This window comes from Pithys albifrons, chromosome 7 (assembly GCF_047495875.1).
Source record: "Pithys albifrons albifrons isolate INPA30051 chromosome 7, PitAlb_v1, whole genome shotgun sequence".
NCBI lineage: Eukaryota > Metazoa > Chordata > Aves > Passeriformes > Thamnophilidae > Pithys > Pithys albifrons.
The window spans coordinates 3,064,157-3,082,153 of NC_092464.1; the positions used below are offsets into that span (position 1 = coordinate 3,064,157).

At 54.7% G+C, this 17,997-nt stretch overlaps 2 protein-coding genes across 7 annotated transcripts; one reads left to right on the forward strand and one right to left on the reverse strand.

Moving 5' to 3' along the window:
* Position 1: 1 nt before the first annotated feature.
* MRPL55 (mitochondrial ribosomal protein L55) lies at positions 2-3,589 on the reverse strand. 4 transcript variants are annotated; one of them, XM_071559972.1, is made up of 4 exons: positions 3,509-3,589; positions 2,577-2,652; positions 2,314-2,482; positions 2-197 (listed from the first exon to the last, which is right to left on the reverse strand). In XM_071559972.1, exons 2-4 carry the CDS (start codon positions 2,597-2,599, stop codon positions 54-56), a joined length of 336 nt encoding a protein of 111 aa, XP_071416073.1. In that variant the 5' UTR covers positions 2,600-2,652; positions 3,509-3,589; the 3' UTR covers positions 2-53. The 4 variants fall into 4 exon arrangements, with proteins under 4 accessions (XP_071416073.1, XP_071416070.1, XP_071416074.1 ...); XM_071559969.1 differs by having other exon boundaries at positions 2,314-2,485; XM_071559973.1 differs by having other exon boundaries at positions 2,577-2,755; positions 3,509-3,570.
* Positions 3,563-16,566, forward strand: GUK1 (guanylate kinase 1). 3 transcript variants are annotated; one of them, XM_071559967.1, is made up of 8 exons: positions 3,563-3,662; positions 9,971-10,084; positions 11,339-11,380; positions 12,266-12,362; positions 14,545-14,683; positions 15,528-15,612; positions 15,922-16,007; positions 16,395-16,566. In XM_071559967.1, the coding sequence occupies exons 1-8, from the start codon at positions 3,623-3,625 to the stop codon at positions 16,428-16,430; spliced, it is 639 nt and encodes a 212-aa protein (XP_071416068.1). In that variant the 5' UTR covers positions 3,563-3,622; the 3' UTR covers positions 16,431-16,566. The 3 variants fall into 3 exon arrangements, with proteins under 3 accessions (XP_071416068.1, XP_071416067.1, XP_071416069.1); XM_071559966.1 differs by lacking the exon at positions 3,563-3,662 and adding an exon at positions 6,724-6,835; XM_071559968.1 differs by lacking the exon at positions 3,563-3,662 and adding an exon at positions 6,883-7,543.
* Positions 16,567-17,997: the final 1,431 nt, after the last annotated feature.

Genomic DNA, 17,997 nt, shown 5'->3' on the forward strand with positions numbered 1-17,997 from the left:
CTTGTTTGTTTGTCTGTTTGTTTATTTATTTATAAACTTGGGGGTTCAGGGCTTCACTTCTTCCAGAACCGCTTGTAGGTCTCCAGGTCGATGCCCTCGAAAGTCTCCTCGGTCCTGGGCTTGGGTTTGCCAGGGAAGTGGCGGCGCAGACGAGCCTTGCGCTCGGCTTCGGGCAGCGTGGTGCTGTCCAGGGGCAGCTGGGGACAGGGGGACATGTGTGAGAGCCTCCCAGGGCGGGACATGAGACCCCTGGGACAGGGGGACATGTGTGAGAGCCTCCCAGGCCGGGACATGAGCCCCCTGGGACACGGGGACATGTGTGAGAGCCTCCCAGGGCGGGACATGAGCCCCCTGGGACACGGGGACATGTGTGAGAGCCTCCCAGGGTGGGACATGAGACCCCTGGGACAGGGGGACATGTGTGAGAGCCTCCCAGGGCGGGACATGAGACCCCTGGGACACGGGGACATGTGTGAGAGCCTCCCAGGGCGGGATATGAGACCCCTGGGACACGGGGACATGTGTGAGAGCCTCCCAAGGTGGGATATGAGACCCCTGGGACAGGGGGACATGTGTGAGAGCCTCCCAGGGCGGGACATGAGACCCCTGGGACACGGGGACATGTGTGAGAGCCTCCCAGGGCGGGACATGAGCCCCCTGGGACAGGGGGACATGTGTGAGAGCCTCCCAGGGCGGGACATGAGCCCCCTGGGACAGGAGGACATGTGTGAGAGCCTCCCAGGGTGGGACATGAGCCCCCTGGGACAGGAGGACATGTGTGAGAGCCTCCCAGGGCGGGACATGAGACCCCTGGGACACGGGGACATGTGTGAGAGCCTCCCAGGGCGGGACATGAGACCCCTGGGACACGGGGACATGTGTGAGAGCCTCCCAGGGCAGGACATGAGCCCCCTGGGACACGGGGACATGTGTGAGAGCCTCCCAGGGTGGGACATGAGACCCCTGGGACACGGGGTGAGATCCCAGGGGCATGGCATGAGCCCCTTGGGTACATGACCTGAGCCCCCCAAACACAGTGAGACCCTGAAGACACAGCATGAGCCCCCCAGGGACAGGGAATGAGACCCTCAGGGACAGAGAATGAGACCCTGGGACAGGGAATGAGACCCTGGGACACAACAGGAGACCCCCCCCAGGATACAGCATAAGATCCTGCGGATAAGGAATAACCCCCCAGAACAAGGCATGAGCCCTCCAGGACACAGGGTGACAGCTGGGGACAAGGCATGAGATCCCAGGGACACAGCCTGACCCCTCTGGGACATGGGGTGAGATCCTGGGGACAAGGTGTGAGATCCTCAGGACAGGGTGTGATCCCCCAGGGACACAGCATGAGCCCCTGGGATGTGGTGTGAGAGCTGCAGGACATGGTGTGAGTTCCCTGGGACAGTGTGATCCCCCAGGGACATGGGGTGAGACCCCTGAGCATGTGACATGAGACCTCCAGGACACAACGTGAGCCCCGTGGAACAGAGTGTCCCACAGGGACAGGGCATGAGACCCCAGGACATGGCATGAGCCCCCTGAGACATGGTGTGAGCCCAGGGCACATGGCATGAGACACTGAGGATGCAACATGAGCCCCCCAGAACACAGTGTGAGCTTCCCAGGGACATGGCATGAGCCCCTGGGACATGGTGTGAGCCCCCAAGACATGGCATGAGACCCTAAGACATGGTGTGAGCCCAAGGGGCATGGCATGAGCTCCTGGGACACAGCATGAGACCCCAGGACATGGTGTGAGCCCCCCAGGGACATGGCGTGAGCTCCTGGGACACAGCATGAGACCTCAGGACATGGTGTGAGCCTCCCAGGGACATGGCATGAGACCTCAGGACATGGTGTGAGCCCCCCAGGGACATGGCATGAGCTCCTGGGACACAGCACGAGACCTCAGGACATGGTGTGAGCCCCCCAGGGACATGGCATGAGACCTCAGGACATGGCATGAGCTCCTGGGACACAGCATGAGACCCCAGGACATGGCATGAGTTCCTGGGACACAGCATGAGACCTCAGGACATGGCATGAGCTCCTGGGACACAGCATGAGACCCCAGGACATGGTGTGAGCCCCCCAGGGACATGGCATGAGCTCCTGGGACACAGCATGAGACCCCAGGACATGGTGTGAGCCCCCCAGGGACATGGCATGAGCTCCTGGGACACAGCACGAGACCCTGGGGCACAGTGTGAGCACAAGGGATATGGCGTGAGACCCCAGGACATGGTGTGAGTCCCTCCCTGGGGACATGGCACGACACTCCCATGCCCACCCTGGTCCCCCTCGTACCATGAGGATCCTCTTGGGCTCCCGGTAGCGCAGGTGGGTGGTGGAGCCGTCGGTGCCCACGAGCAGCACGGGGTAGAGCCGCCCGTAGTGCTGGCGCTGCAGGTGCCCGATGGAGGCGCGGTTGGAGTTGGCACGGGCGGGCACGGCCAGAGGGAGCCTGGACACGGCCCTGCTGGGCACAGGGACATGATCACCGTGGGGGGACACATGGCAGAGCCTGGTCCCACTGGGGGCACACACACAAACACACCCCCCGTGCTCACCTCAGGGCGCGACTCGTGGCCATCCTGGCACGGGTGGGACACTCAGGCCTTGCACGGAGCAGGTGACAGGGACACCCTGGGGACAAGGAGAGCTCCTGGGGTGGCTGGGGGGCATAGTTGACATCACAGGGAGTGCTCCACCATCCCTTCTCTGTCGTGGATCCGCCCCCTGGCAGCTCCTGGAGTGGTTTGGCTCTATGATGGCCCCCCCCCCCACCTCTGCTCCGGCATGGTTCAGTCTGCCACATCTCCCCCTGTCCTGCAATGGTTCAGCCCTGGCTCCCCCTGCCGTGGTTCAGCCCCATCATGGCTCCCCCATCTCCATCATGGTTCAGCCCCACCATTACTCCCCCATCTCCATCATGGTTCAGCCCCATCATGGCTCCCCCCATCTCCATCATGGTTCAGCCCCACCATTACTCCCCCATCCCATAATGGCTCAGCCCATTACGTCTCCCCCTCCCCACAATGGTCCAGCCCCACCATGTCTTCCCCATCTCTATAATGGTCCAACCCCATCATGTCTCCCCTCATCCCCATAATGGTCCAGCCCTACGATAGCTCCCCCCACCCCATAATGGTTCAGCCCCACCATGTCTCCCCCATCCCCATAATGGCTTAGTCCATCATATCTCCCCCATCCCCATAATGGTTCAGCCCATCATGTCTCTCCCGTCCCCATAATGGTTCAGCCCATCATGTCTCCCCATCCCCATAATGGTTCAGCCCACCCTCCCCATCCCCATAATGGTTCAGCCCATCATGTCTCCCCCCCCCCCCCCCCCCATCCCCACAATGGTTCAGCCCCATCATTACTCCCCTTCACCCAACCCAGCTCGCCCCCCCCCGCCGCCCCGCAATGGTTCACCCCATGTTGCCCCCCAGTTCCCCCCGTCTCATTCCCCCCATGGTTCGGCCCCAGCCCCGCTCACCACCCCCCCGCGCGCTCGCGCCCTTGGTCCGTCCTGCCGCGCGCTCCCGCTGGGCCCCGCCCCTGCGGTGACGTCACTGTGCGCGCACGCGCAGAGGCCGCCGGGACCCCCCCCATGATCCGCGTGGGGCGCGGGGCCGGCCTGGCCCGGGCGGGTGAGCTGCGGGACCGGGGGGGTACCGGGACACCCGGGACACTGCCCGGACACCCGGGATAGCCGGGACACTGCCCGGACACCCGGGACACCGGGATAGCCGGGACACTGCCCGGACAGGGATACCGCCCACCCCGGGGCACCAGGACCGGGATAACCGGGACACTGCCCGGACACCCGGGACTCCTGGGCCGAGCAGACACTCACGGGTGTCCCGGACTGAGTGAGGGTGTGCGGGGAGCTCGGCCCCTCACGGGGATCCGTGTCTGAGGGACCGCGGCCGGCCCCGGGGCTCAGGCGCGTACGAGGCTCTGGGCTGAGGGGTCCTGGGGTGCTCAGCACGTCACAAGGGCCTTGGGGTCCCAACTGGTCCTGAGGTGCTCAGCCCCTCATGTGGTCCCTGGGCTGAGGGGTCCTGGGATGCTCAGCCCCCTACAAGAGCCTTGGGGTCCCAGCTGGTTCTGGGATGCTCAGCCCCCCACAGTTCTTTGCTGAGAGGTCCTGAGGTGCTCAGCCCCCCACAGTTCTGGGCTGAGGGGTCCTGGGATGCTCAGCCCCCCACAGTTCTGGGCTGAGAGGTCGTGGGGTGCTCAGTCCCCCATAGTTCTTTGCTGAGAGGTCCTGGGGTGCTCAGCCCCCTGCAAGAGCCTTGGGATCCCAGCTGGTTCTGGAGCTCTCAGCCCCTCATGTGGTCCCTGGGCTGAGGGTCCTTGGGGGATTCACCCCCTTGAGGAACCCTGGAATGAGGGGTCCCAGCCAGCTCTGGGGTGCTGGATTTCTCCCTCAGCCCCTCATGGGGGTCTTGGGGTGCTCAGCCCCTCACAGGGACCCTCAGCTGAGGGGACTGAGCCAGCCCAGGGTGTTGAGCCCCTCCCGGGGGTCCTCAGCTCCTCACAGGGGCCTTGAGCTGAGTGCCAGGATGCTCAGCCCCTCCTGGGGGTCCTCAGCCCCTTCCGGGGGTTCCTCAGCCTATCCCGGGGGTTCTCAGCCCCTCACAGGGGCCTTGAGCTGAGTGCCAGGATGCTCAGCCCCTCCCGGGGGTCCCCCAGCCCCTCCCGGGTGTCCCCCCAGCCCCTCCCGGGGGTCCCCCAGCCCCTCCCGGGGGTCCCCCCAGCCCCTCCCGGGGATCCCCCCAGCCCCTCCCGGGGGTCCCCCCAGCCCCTCCCGGGTGTCCCCCCAGCCCCTCCCGGGTGTCCCCCCAGCCTCTCCCGGGTGTCCCCCAGCCCCTCCCGGGGTTCCTCAGCCCCTCACAGGGTGCCTGGACTGAGGGGGTCCCTTGGCTGAGGGGCTTTGGGGTGCTGAGGTGCTGCCCTGGGGTTGCTGATCCCCTCCAGGACCCCCTGGATAAGGATCTGTGCCCAGCCCTGGGAATGCTGAGCTCCCCAAGGCCCTTTGAGTCCTGCACGTGCCCCGTTATCCGTGTGGGATGGGACAGGGCTGTCCCTGGGCTGGTGTGTCCCTATCCCTGAGCTGAGATGCCATCCCTGTTCCCAGGTGGATAAGGCAGACAGGGAAATGCATGTGGGATCAGTTGGGTTTGTGGGATGCAGTGAGGGAAGAGAAGGGGTTTGGGATGAGCATCCTGCAGGTGTCCAAAAACAACTGTGGGGAAGTGGGTGGTGAAACCTGTGTGAGCTTTACCCAGGTGGCTAAACTGGTTCCAACTGGTGGATTGAACTGGTCCAGTTTGCTGGACACAGTCTTGGAATATTTGGCCTCAACCTCAGAGATTTCTGCAGTGACCTTGAGCAGGTGGTTCATGTTGGTGCTGCAGAATCACTGCCTGTGAGCCAGGAGTGCCAGCAATGCAGCCAGGGGAGAGGCTAATTAATGCTCATTGGTTAATTATTTCCAAGAAACAGGTGCCTGAGTGCTCCTGTCAGCTCCTGCTGCTGGAGGATGCTCCTCATGGAATCACAGCAGGGGTGAGGGTGGAAGGGACCAACCTCCCTGCTCCTGTTTCAGAGCTGCTGGTAATTCCCTGTCTCCTTTTGGAAAGAATCCCAAATCTTAGAAAGGTGGGAGTGGCAGCTTTATAACAAACCTGCTAAAAATAGGGGACAGGTTTATAATCCTAATCCAGGAGACCTTTCTCAAGGCTCCAGGGGAACTGCTTTAATCTTCTTTCCTTCTTTGTAAAGGGGCTTTGCCTTCCCTGTAAAACCTCTCTGCTAATCAGCATTAATTTATTTAACTCTTGTGATGTCTGTCCTTTGCTTTCCTGGCTGTGTTGGTGCCTCCCAGGTAAAATCCAGGGTGAGTTTGGCAATCAGGAGCAGCCCAGGAAACATTCCTTGATTTAGGGACAACCTCTTGCATTCTCCTTCAGGGACCACCTGGATTTCAGGTCCATTTGTCCTCAGTCCTGGGTGTGGGATGTCCCCAAATATTAATGAAACAATTAATTAGTTGTGCTGCTCTTGCTGATCAACTCCATGGTGGTTTTGAGATGTTAGGCTGGATCCAAACCTATTTTAGGAGCCCCTCTGTGCTGGATATTTAGAGATTGACTGCTCTGAAAATGCCAAAATCTGAGCAAAGGGAAAAAAATAGTCATTCTGCTTAAAATTAATACATCCTTGTGATGTTCCTGCTGCAGGGAGCTCAGAAAGGGGATGCACAGTTGCATTGCTGGGCTGCAAACCAAAGAGGAGGTAGAAAAAGCCCCATATCCATCCCAGCTTGGGGCTTTTTTGGTGCTTTACTTGTGGTTTTTGAGGGCTGTGGGTTGGTGGGAGGAGCAGTTTGGCAGAGCAGGGAATGAGCAGGGACATCCCCTTTGCCATCCAGCTCTTCCTCAGGAGTGGGTTTGCCTGGAGAAGTTGTGGCTTCTGCATCCTTGGAAGTGTTCCAGGCCAGGCTTGGAGCAACCTGGGACAGTGGAAGGAGCCCCTGCCCATGGCAGGGGGTGGAATGAAATGATCTTTAAAGTCCCTTCCAACCCAGACTGTTCTGGGATTCTGTGAAATTCCCAGTTTGCTGCCCACGAGGATCCAGCCCCATCACCTGGGAGTGGAAATGGCTTTTGTTCCCTCTCAATAAAGTCCCATTTTCCTCTGCAGATCTCCAACAAAAGAGAAGGGATACATGAGGGAGGCAAGAGGAAACACCTGCAAGTGTCTTGCTTTATTTTTAGCCTGTTTGCTGAGGAAGTGAGACGTGATCACAGCCCAGGTGTGTCTTCTCAGTTAAGGGTATTTTTAGGGGAAAAAAAAAACAGGGAGAGAGGTGAAGGAAAGGATCCTACTGTGGAAGTGCTGGGACATGGTTTGGTGGTTTGGGTTTGTGGGCAAGGGGAGGAGTTTGCCTTTGTGGAGCAGTGGCTGGAGGCAGCAGCCCTGTGTGGATTTGGTCCAAAGGAAGAGGAGTGTTGCCTGCAGGAGGAAGTGCCTGGAAGTGTCCCAGGCCAGGCTGCACAGGATTTGGAGCAACCTGGGCTAGTGGAAGGTGTCCCTGCCCATGGGAGTTGGAACTGGATGGTTTTGAAGGTCCCTTCCAACCTAAACCATGTGCAGGTGGATCCTTGTCCCTTCACGTTGGTGACTGTGAGGTCACCTGCAGGGACAGGGACAGTTTGGCTGTTTTCCATAATGATGCCTTGAGAGACCCCAAAACCAGGATTTTAGGCATCAATAATCCCAGGCCAACACCCCTCAGCCTTTTGGGGTGTTTGGTGCAGCTTTGCCCAGCAGAGGAGCGGAGGAGGATCCACGAGGGAGGATTAAAGCCCAGCTGGTGCCTCTCATTGGCCATCTGAAAATTGCAGCTCGTTAATTAAGGCTTTAGGAGCTCACAAATAGCTCAGCTCCTGCCCTGAGCCTGCTGGTGCTGCTGCCAGGGGCTGGACTGCATTCCTTGGCTGGAAGGGAGCAAAAGGAAAAGGTAAGGATGCACTGGAAGCTGCTCCCAGCCCAGCCCAGCCCATCCCTTTGAACCCTTCCCAGTTTGTCTGGGGGTGAGTGAAGTGACTGGAAGTCGTTTGGGCAGCTTTGAATTTCTGCTGAAGGGCAGGGGAAGTTGTGATGGAGGGGAAGAGAGGAAAGCCCTTTCCCTCCATCTGGGATCTAGGACAGTTCCCAGCTGGATCACAGGGAAGGAGAAGCTGTGGAACAGCTGGGCAGAGTCTGTGCTGGCATTGCTGGAAGCTGAGGAAGGTGGGCTGTGGTGAAGGAACATTGTTTGGGAGCAGAGGTGTGAAGGGTGGTGAATTTGGGTGGTTACTGTCTCTTCTGGAGTGTTTTCCAAGGAATGTTTGGGGGTTCCCCTTATCAATACCTTTCCTACCTGAAGGGAAGTTCTGGCCAGGTGGGGGTTGGTCTCTTCTCCCAGGCACTCAGCAATAGGACAAGGGGGCACGATGGGCTCAAGCTCTGCCAGGGGAAATTGAAGTTGGAGATCAGAAAGAAATTCTTTACAGAGAGAGTGCTCAGGGATTGGAATGGGCTGCCCAGAGAGGGGGTGGATTCCCCATCCCTGGAGGTTTTCCAGCTGAGCTTGGCCGTGGCACTGAGTGCCATGATCTGGTAAAGGGACTGGAGTTGGACCAAGGGTTGGACTTGATGGTCTTGGAGGTTTTTTCCAACCCAATCCATTCTATGATTCTTTGAAATAGGTGGGAGTGAGAAACTGAGTCAGGAGAGAGGGAAATGCTTTGGGTGACTCCTCAGGGATCTTCCACTTCCTTGCTGCAAACACTGAGTAGCATTTTGCTGGTCCTTTTTCCTCTTCTGGTAGTGAATATTGAGGCAAAACTTGTGATATTTGGAAATTATCAAAGATCAAGGACTAAAGGAATGGTAAGAAGGTTCCCAAAAAGGCTTCCTGGAGCTTGTCCAGCCTTGTGGTTTTTGGATGTTGGACCTTAATCAGGCAACTTCCTGGTGGGACTGATCCTCTGATATCCCTGGAGAACTTTTGATGTGTTGGATCTCTGGGGCTGCAGCACCTGGAAGACACTTAGGAAAAAAAAAGAAAGAGGAATTTCCTCGTGGATGATTATTGGCTGTGGGTGTTTCTCCACTGCTGTTGGCACCTGCTCAGACCTTGTGTATGAACATCCCAGGCCTGGAGGAACTCGGGTCAGACAATTGTCCTCATGGAGCAGAGGGCAGAGTTGTGTAATGGTGTATCTGTCGTGCTGCCTGTGGGGGCACTGAGGGATAAGGAGGTGTCCAGGCAGGGTCAGGGAGAGGCAGCCTGGCTGGATTAGCCCCCACAGCTGCTCTGGGGAGACAGCACTTGGCTTAAGGCTCTTTCAAAAGTGATCTGCAAGGTCGGCCTGACATTGCTATCAGCTAATTTAAAATGGAAAGGCTTTATCTGCCCCTTGGCTTGTTGTTCCTCAGGCCACACCCAGGCCATGAGGGTAAAAAAAAATGCTTTTCCAGGGATTTTACTGCTTGAAGAAGTGATTGTTTTAAACAGGAAGGACAGAACAGGCTTGTTTGATTTGTCACCTCAGGCTTGGAAGATGCTGATGGATGAGGGTCCCCAGTGGTACCCCCTGCACTCCCCTACAGCATTTTCCTCTTTATTCTTACTTATTCTTTATTCAAATATTATTATATTTTGACAGTTAACCTTTCTTCCTCCCCAGAGAGGCAGGAACATGAAAACACCCTTTTTTTTTCTTCCTTTTTTTTTCTTTCTGGCTGAAGAAACAACTGCAGCAATTTCTGTGTGGCCTCAGGCTGCCCTTTTTTAACCTGCACCAGGAACTCCACCTTTCCCTCTTGCCATGAGACACCTCCAGCAGGAATTGGTGTTCCAGGAAATATGGAAATAAACCCCAGAGCTTGTGTGTGTCAGTGATTGCACCCGAGTTCAGCTTCTGGTGCAAGATCCTGGGATTTAGTGATGGAGCACACGCTGGAAACTTATCCTGCAAACTCACCTTGAGGCTTCTTCTCTTGAAGGAGAAGGGTCTGGGGCTGTCCCTCTGTCCCATTTCCACCAGTCACAACAATTTTCTTTCCTGCTAGAGAAGGTTTTCCCCAGGATCTGCATCCCAATGGGACGCAGCTGTGGTGATGGGGAGCAGCTGGATTGAGTTATCCCAGTGGAGTGGCAGCTGGAGCCCAGTTTGCTCCTCCTTTGGGTTATCTCCTGTGAGTTTAACCTCAATCCCTTGAGAAGATCCTGCACTCCCAGTGGTTTCTATCAGCTCCAGGCTTGTGATTCCTCATCATTTCAGATTTTCTGCAGAAATTTCTCTCCGAGGGTAAAGGATTGTTGTGAGGAGCTGAGAACTCCTGGGAATCCACAGCTGTGCTTCCAACCACACCCATATTTTTCTCTCTCTCTCTCCAGTCATGCAGGGACCAAGGCCAGTGGTTCTGAGTGGCCCATCAGGTGCAGGGAAAAGCACTTTGTTAAAGAAATTGCTCAAGGATTACGAGAACATCTTCGGCTTCAGCGTCTCCCGTGAGTATCTGAGTGTCTCCAGGGCTGGGAGCCCAGACCTGCTTCTCTGACTCTATTGGCACCCCAAATAATGGTTTTCATTTGCTGCTGACACCAAGCTGGGAGGGAGTGTCGAGCTGCTGGAAGGCAGGAGGGCTCTGCAGAGGGATCTGGATAGACTGGAGAGATGGGGCTGATTGCAATGGGATGGAGTTGAACAAGGCCAAGTGCAGGTCCTGCCCTTTGGCCACCCCAACCCCCTGCAGCGCTCCAGGCTGGGCACAGAGTGGCTGGAGAGCAGCCAGGCAGAGGGACCTGGGGGGACTGAGGGACAGGAAGCTCAACAGGAGCCACCAGTGTGCCCAGGTGGCCAAGAAGGCCAAGGGGATCCTGGCCTGGATCCAAAGTAGCGTGGCCAGCAGGCCCAGGGCAGTGACCTGCCTTGGGGAGGCCACACCTTGAGTGTTGTGTTCAGTTCTGGGCCCCTCAGTTGAGGAAAGATCTTGAGGGGCTGGAGCGGGGCCAGAGACAGAGAATCCACCTCCAGGGACAGAGAATTCACCATGTCTTGATCCAACCCCACTGTGATCACCAGCCCAGGGCTGGTGATCACAGTGGGATTGGATCAAGGGTTGATGATCTCAGAGGTCTCTTCCAACCCAACTGAGAAGAGAAGAGCAACGAGGCTGGAGAAGGGACTGGAGCACAAGTGCTGTGGGGAGAGGCTGAGGGAGCTGGGGGTGTTTAGCCTGGAGAAGAGGAGGCTCAGAGGTGACCTCAGCACTGTCTGGAACTGCCTGAAGGGAAGTTCTGGCCAGGTGGGGGTTGGTCTCTTCTCCCAGGCACTCAGCAATAGGACAAGGGGGCACGATGGGCTCAAGCTCTGCCAGGGGAAATTGTAGTTGGAGATGAGAAAGAAATTCTTTGCAGAGAGAGTGCTCAGGCATTGGAATGGGCTGCCCAGAGAGGGGGTGGATTCCCCATCCCTGGAGGTTTTTCAGCTGAGCTTGGCCGTGGCACTGAGTGCCATGATCTGGTAAAGGGACTGGAGTTGGACCAAGGGTTGGACTTGATGATCTCGGAGGTCTTTTCCAACCCAATCCATTCTATGATTCTGTGATTCTAAATTTTATTGTTTTCTCCCAAGTTGCCTCCTGGTAGAGACTTTTCCTCTAAAGGTCCATAAACCACTTAGACCTTGGAGTTTCTGTGATGCTCTGACACCCTTGGGTGATGCACAGAATTCACAACCTGTTTTTTTTTTTTTGCCTGCAGATACCACAAGGCAGCCAAGACCTGGGGAAGTGAATGGCAAAGGTGAGTGTCTTGCAGCTGGATCTGCCTCCTTGGGCTCCCCAAAGAATTCCCCAAGATTTTCAAAGCAGGACTCTCAGTTTAAACACCCTGGTCTGAACTTGGGCATTGGGTGACTCAGTTTTCCAAAGTTGCAGGTAGCTCTGGGGAGGTACCTCAGCTGCCCAATGCTCTGGGAAGTGCTTAATGAGATGTTTTATCTGCATTAACAGCTTGTCCTCAGCTGTTTTCTCATTTATTTGCATATTTAACAAAGACTCCAGTGAGGTTTGTACTTAATTTCCAAAGGCAGTTTTCACTCTGAAATGAAAGGGAGGAATTTTAACAAAAGATAAATATTCCTTTTTACCTTGTTTGGGTTTGATCTTCCCTTTCATCTCCCTCTCTCTCATCCCATTCTAGTCTATAATTAGAAATGTTTTCAAATTAAGGACTTTGCCAGCCCTGCTATTCCACACCTGTGGGTGAGGGGGGAGAAGTTCCCACTGCACCAGGAAGGGGAAAGGGGATGGAAAAGGGGGAACAGCAGCATATTTGGCCAGACAGAATCCCAGACTATTCTGAGCTGGAAGGGACCCACAAGGATCATCAAGTCCAACTCAAGTCAGTGGCCCATACAGGGCATTGAACCCATGACCTTGGCATTATTACAACCAAGTTTTAACCAACTGAGCCAGTCTCAGGGCCTTGAAGAGGTGTCTGGACAGCTGGTGTGGGGAGGGAATGCCGTGCACAACTGGGAATCAGATCTCTGCCCTCTCCCAGCATTGTCCAAAGCAGACTGCAAGTGTCTTCTCCCCCAGGCTCCCATGGGTGTCATTTTCACCATGAATTTACCTTCAAAACTCTTCATTCCTGGCTTTTTTTTCCCTGTTTTTCCTTCTCCAGATTATCACTTTGTGACCAGAGAGGAAATGCAGAAGGAGATTGATGCTGGGGAGTTCATTGAGCACGCAGAGTTCTCTGGGAACATGTATGGGACAAGGTAGGTCAGGGGTCCTTGTCATGGCAACTGGAGGGTCTTTAAGGCCCCTTCCAACCCAAACCATCCTGGGATTCCATGAATTTGGAGCAGAAGCCATAACTCTGCTGGCTGTTCATGCTGGTCTGATCATTTCATGGCACCCCTGGACTGAGGTTGAAGAGGTGGGTGGGTTCTAAAATAGCTTTGCCCTCAGCATTGGAGCTGGTGATCAATAAAACATGAGGCTGGAATGTTAATTAGGAGTCAGGTATCTTATATAATTATTGTGAGAAAATTGTGGTTCTGTTAGGAAAGGACCTGCTGAGGAGGGAAGTTAAATATTTCTTGGGATATTTAATTAGTTGCATTAAAGATATTTGCCTGAAATGCTTTTCAACAAGACTTAATGTTTCTTAAAGAGCTGAATGTGTGTTGGAGGATTTTTTGGAGATGACAAACTTTCCTTCTGAGGGTAAGAAATTCTTCCCTGTGAGGGTGAGGTACAGGTTGCCCAGAGAATCTGTGGCTGTCCCATCCCTGGAAGTGTCCAAGGCCAGGTTGGACAGGGCTTGGAACAACCTGGGATAGTGGAAGGTGTCCAGGGTAGGACTGGATGATCTTTAGAGTCCTTTCCAACATAAACCATTCCATGATTTATAGTTTCCTTATGAGAGTTGCTGGCACTGAACATGCTGCAGGCCCCAAGTGTAGGTGGTTTGACAAGAGAAGTGAAACCTGCCAGCTCATCTCCCACATACCCAGCTCCAAGCAGAGCCTTGAGATCCAGCTCCTTAATCCCTGGCTTCATCCTGCCCAGGCCAGGCTTCCATCTCCACGTGTGTCCTGCTCAATCCAGCAGACAGCTGCTCCCTGGGATGGGAGGGGAGTTGATTCTGGTGCCTTTCCCTCGGGGTAGGAGCCAAGAAGACATCTGTCCTCAGCCCATTTCCCTGAATTCTGTAGGGATTTGATACTTGGACCAAATGGAATGATATCCCTGGGTTTGTTTGGGTCCCCTTGGCATGTTCACACTGTGCTGGTGGCCATGCAGGGGAGAGGCTGAAATGAACCATCTCAGCAATAAAGACCAGTTTGCAAACCAAATACCTACAGAATCTCTCCATGCCTTTGTTTCCATGTGCCTGAGGATGTTTCTAATCCAATGTGGGATAAAACAGAGTCCCTCAAGCCTATCAAAATAGTTGAAGTTCTCACCAATCCTTTCTGCTCCTTAAATCCCATCAGTGAATAATAAAAAACACCTAAAAATCAGTTGCTTAATTTTAGGGCCCTGTGTGTGGGATAGCTCTGAATCCTGCCCACAGAAACCAGGATTTGCTGGGAACTGCCTTAAATTCAGGGCTGAAATTAGAGTGCAGTCTCTGGGCTGTGGCTCTTTGTGGTGGGAGTCAGTGCTTGGTGATACCACATGGAGCTTACAGCTCTCACAAGACTAAGCAAGCCATCCTGGGGAGGGTTTTTGTGGACATGGGTTGGTGCTTGGATCTGGGCAAGGCAGCAAACCTCTGGATTTGTAGTCCAGGTACTTTGGATGCACCAGGAGAAGGTTGGCATTGCTGTATTTCAAGGGAGAGTTGTTCAGGAAGAAGCCTGAGGCAATTTCCTCATACTGGGGAGGAGAGGTCTTTAAGAACATCTGAGAACCACCACTTAAAAATGCAGTGAATAATTAAATGCATCTCCTGACCCAAATGGAGGATCCCTCTCCATCCTTCAGGAGAATGTGTGTGTGCAGGAGTCAGTGGGTCTCTGGAGAAGGGAAGTTCTCAGTGGCTTTGCTCTTTGGTGAAGGTTCTTTTTATGTTTGCCACAGAATCCCAGAGTCGTTTGGGTTGGAAAGGACCATTTGGTTCCAACCCCCTGCCATGGGTGGGGAGTTTTCCACTGGAAGGTGGGACTTGTACAGATCTTACCAGAGTCGTGCCACCCATGGGATAGTCACACATGAGCCATTTCCACACCTTCCAGCATGGCTTTACCAGCCTCTAGGAGGAGACAGCAGGTCCCTGTGCCACCCCAGAGATCCAGGGGATACTTGGAGAAACTCTCTAGCAAGAGCAGAGCAGGCTCTGTCTCCTCCCCACCACAATTGGAGCCCTGTGAGGTTCACCTGCTGCTGGAGGGGACACACCAACCCCGTCCACAGACACTCTGACCCCTTCCCTGTGTGCTGTGTCCCCAGTAAAGGTGCTGTGCAGGCTGTCCAGGCCCAGAACCAGATCTGTGTCCTTGACATCGACATCCAGGGCGTGAAGAACATCAAGAAGACCGACCTGAACCCCATCTACATCTCGGTGCAGCCGCCGTCCATTGACATCTTGGTGAGCGCCCGCCTTGCTTTGCCGTTAGGCAGTTAGAGGTAATCACGTCTTGCTCTGCAGATGGGGGGTCTCCCCCCTCCTTCATCCATCTCTGTCTTCTTAAGGGCCCTGGAATAGGTGGGGAGGACATTCCCAAGCAAACAGCCACCTCTGCCCAGTCCATCTCACCCAGCTCTGGCTCTCAGGGGTGAATCTTCCAGTGCTCTGGTGTTTTGAGTCCCTCCTGAGTGTTTGCCTGCACTGAGTTATGGACTCCATCACAGTCCTTAAATTGTGCTTCATGCTGGGGAGAGAAGGATTTTGTGCTGAGATTTGCCTCCACAATTAAAATTAAACTGAGAGAGGCTGGTTCTGTGCAGCACCATAAATTCTACACCCCTCTGGTGTTACCCCATAGAAGTGGTTGCAGTGGGACTCCTGCAGAAGGTGAATCACTGTCGTGGTTCAGAGAGGGATGAGGACACATGAGCACAGCTCCTGACTCTCCCCTCTTGCTCTCAGTACATCAGGCAGCCTCTGGTTCTCGTTGAGTTTGTGGAGGAGGAAGCCAACAGCACCAGATGCCAGAGCCCAGCAGAGAGATTTCATTTCCAGCAGTACCTGGAAAAATAAATAAATAAGAGGGAGGTAAAAGAACCCCTGGGACCTTGAGCTCTGGGTAGGAGACGCTGAGCCCAGTTTGGCCACTGGTTTGCACTGGGCTGTAAATGAGGCCCTCACCTTTGGCAGGGTGTTCTCACATGCCTGTGGTCACAGACAGCCCTGGCCTGAGGGGGTGGGTGGTGGATTCTGCCTGCAGCATTCAGAACACTCATTTCTTCAATACATTTGTCGTTGTGTTCAGGAAAAGAGGCTACGAGACCGAAAGACCGAGACAGAGGAGAGTTTACTGAAGCGTTTGACAGCAGCTCGTGTAGACCTGGAGCTTAGTAAGTCCTGGGAGTGATGTGTGCAGGGAGAGGGGATGCCTTGGGGATTATTTAGGAGGTGGTTGATGCAGGAATATCTGATTTGTGCTCCCCAGCAGTACTGGCAGGGCTCGGCATGAGCCGAGTTGGATGGTAGCACTTGTTGCCTTTCCCAGTGTAGTTCCTTGTGGGTGGTTGGCAGAGAGTAGCTGAAATAATAGTAATAATATTAACAAATAACATTAAAATGTCACAGGACTTTGGGTTGTACATGGGAGGTGATGCAGGGAAAAAACTCTCCTCTAACTCCATCCTTGTCTCCTTCCCCAGGTAAAGAGCCTGGGCTGTTCGACCTGGTCATTATCAATGATGATCTAGAAAAAGCCTACTCTGAACTGAAGGAGGCACTGCTGGAGGTGAGTCCTCAGAGCTTTTCCAGCTCATTCCCAGGCAGGTGTCACCTCTGGGTCCAGCAGGTGAGGCTCTGTCCTCAGGCAGCCCCAGGAATGTCAGCTCATCCCACACTTGATCTGGTTTGAGTGCTGGGGGATGTGACTGAGCACAGATCCTGGATGAGTGATGATGAATCAGTGGCCTAAGAGGGGGAAATGAATCCAGCACAATCCTGGGTTAGGGAGAGGATAAACATGCATCCCTGGGGATTCCTGGGCCTAAAGGTGAACTCTGAGCTCAGTACTCTGGTGGTCTGAGGTGGTGGTCACTCCTGGCCTCCAGAGCTATGAAACCAGGAGTTTTTCCCCACAAGTGGCAGATCCTCAGTTGTTTTCCCGATCTCCTTGCAGGAAATCAAGAAGACCGAAGAATCCAGGAAGTCCTGAGCGCTCCCTGCTTGGATGTTTCCATTTTGCACATCATTCCCAAAGCATGTCACACCATTTTATTCCAAAAGACATTCCCTTTAGGCTGCTCCTCCTCCCAACCCACCCTAGGATGTTTGTATTAAAAGGAGAGAAAAGGAAACCTGGTCGTGCTTGTGTTTGTCTTCACTGCACGCTCAGCATGTGCTCTCCCAGGTTTGTTCCTCTGGATTCCTTGGGAATCTTTGAGAGCTGCCAAAGGGCAGAGCCCTTCTGGGAGACTGTGAAGGCTGTAGAGGAGCTGTTTGGGCACCTGCATCCCTGGCATGTGGCTTGAGATCCCCCTGTGGTATTTGGGGAGGGAAATGTGCCAGCTGATGCCACTCTTTTATCATCCATCCACTGCCTTTTTTTCTGGGGGGAAATTCCTTTGCCATCCTGGCAGCATTCTTGGAATTCATGTGCTGTTCCACTTGAGTCTGGGTGCAGGTAGGTTTTTGGATGCTCTTATACCTACAAGCTGGGGGAGAAAAGATTTCCCTCCAAGCTGTGCAGCTTTTGGGGCTGACATGGTACAGGGCAGCAATAAACCCATTTTTCCTGGAAGAATCCATTGTATCCAGCCACTGTTGCCTCTACTGGTCTCTGCCTTGAGACCTGGAGAGCTTTCATTTCACTTTCCAAGTTTTCTTCAGCCTTAACATTGATACTTTCCTGGAACTCGTGGGATTTCTGGGCTCACCCTGTGCAGGGTCAGGAGTTGGACTTGGATTGGGCCTTGTGGGTCCCTCCAAACTTGGGATATTCTACTGAACTTCCAAACCCTCCAGCAGGTCATATCCTGAGGGTCCTTGGAGAGATTGGTTTGTCACAGAGGGTGAAGATTTTGGAGCCAGACTGGGAGAGCTGGGGGGTCACTTGGAGGAGAGAAGGCTCCAGGGACACCTGAGAGGCCCTGGCAGGGCCTGAAGGGGCTCCAGGAGAGCTGGAGAGGGACTGAGGACAAGGGAGGGAGGGACAGGACACAGGGAATGGCTTCCCACTGCCAGAGAGCAGGTTTGGATGGGATATTGGGAAGGAATTCTTGGCTGGGAGGGTGGGCAGGCCCTGGCACAGGTTTCCCAGGGAAGCTGTGGCTGCCCCATTCCTGGAAGTGTCCGAGGCCAGGTTGGACAGGGCTTGGAGCACCCTGGGATGGTGGGAGGTGTCTCTGCCCATGGCAGGAGGTGGAATGAGGTGAGTTTTAAGGTTCCTTCGACCCCAGACCACTCCATGGTTCCATTCTATGAGGTGGCCAGTCCATCAGAGCTCCAGCCCACAGCTGGTGGCTTCCAGCTGTTTTCCCCCCAGACCAGACCTGGATCCAGCTGGCACCGTGCAGCCCACGGGCAGCTGGGCTGTGCCATGCCAGGCTGTTGTGTTCTGCCACCCAAACCACATCTTACCATGGCAGGTCTGTACCTTAACACTCCATTTTTTTGGGTTTCATCCTCTTCCTATCCCATCCTTCCAGTTTCTCCAGCTGCTCTGTGGTGCCTCTTGATCCAGGTCACTCCAAAGCTCCATCCTCCGTGTTCTGGACAGCAAC

Coding starts and splice junctions, on each gene's coding strand:
- GUK1 (XM_071559967.1), top strand. CDS start 3,623: ATGATCCGCGTGGGGCGCGGGGCCGGCCTGGCCCGGGCGG. Junction 10,085..11,338: donor CTTCGGCTTCAGCGTCTCCC/GTGAGTATCTGA, acceptor TTTTGCCTGCAG/ATACCACAAGGCAGCCAAGA. Junction 14,684..15,527: donor CGCCGTCCATTGACATCTTG/GTGAGCGCCCGC, acceptor CGTTGTGTTCAG/GAAAAGAGGCTACGAGACCG.
- MRPL55 (XM_071559969.1), bottom strand. CDS start 2,599: ATGGCCACGAGTCGCGCCCTGAG. Junction 2,486..2,576: donor GCCACGAGTCGCGCCCTGAG/GTGAGCACGGGG, acceptor CCCTGTGCCCAG/CAGGGCCGTGTCCAGGCTCC. Junction 198..2,313: donor AGCCCAAGAGGATCCTCATG/GTACGAGGGGGA, acceptor CCCTGTCCCCAG/CTGCCCCTGGACAGCACCAC.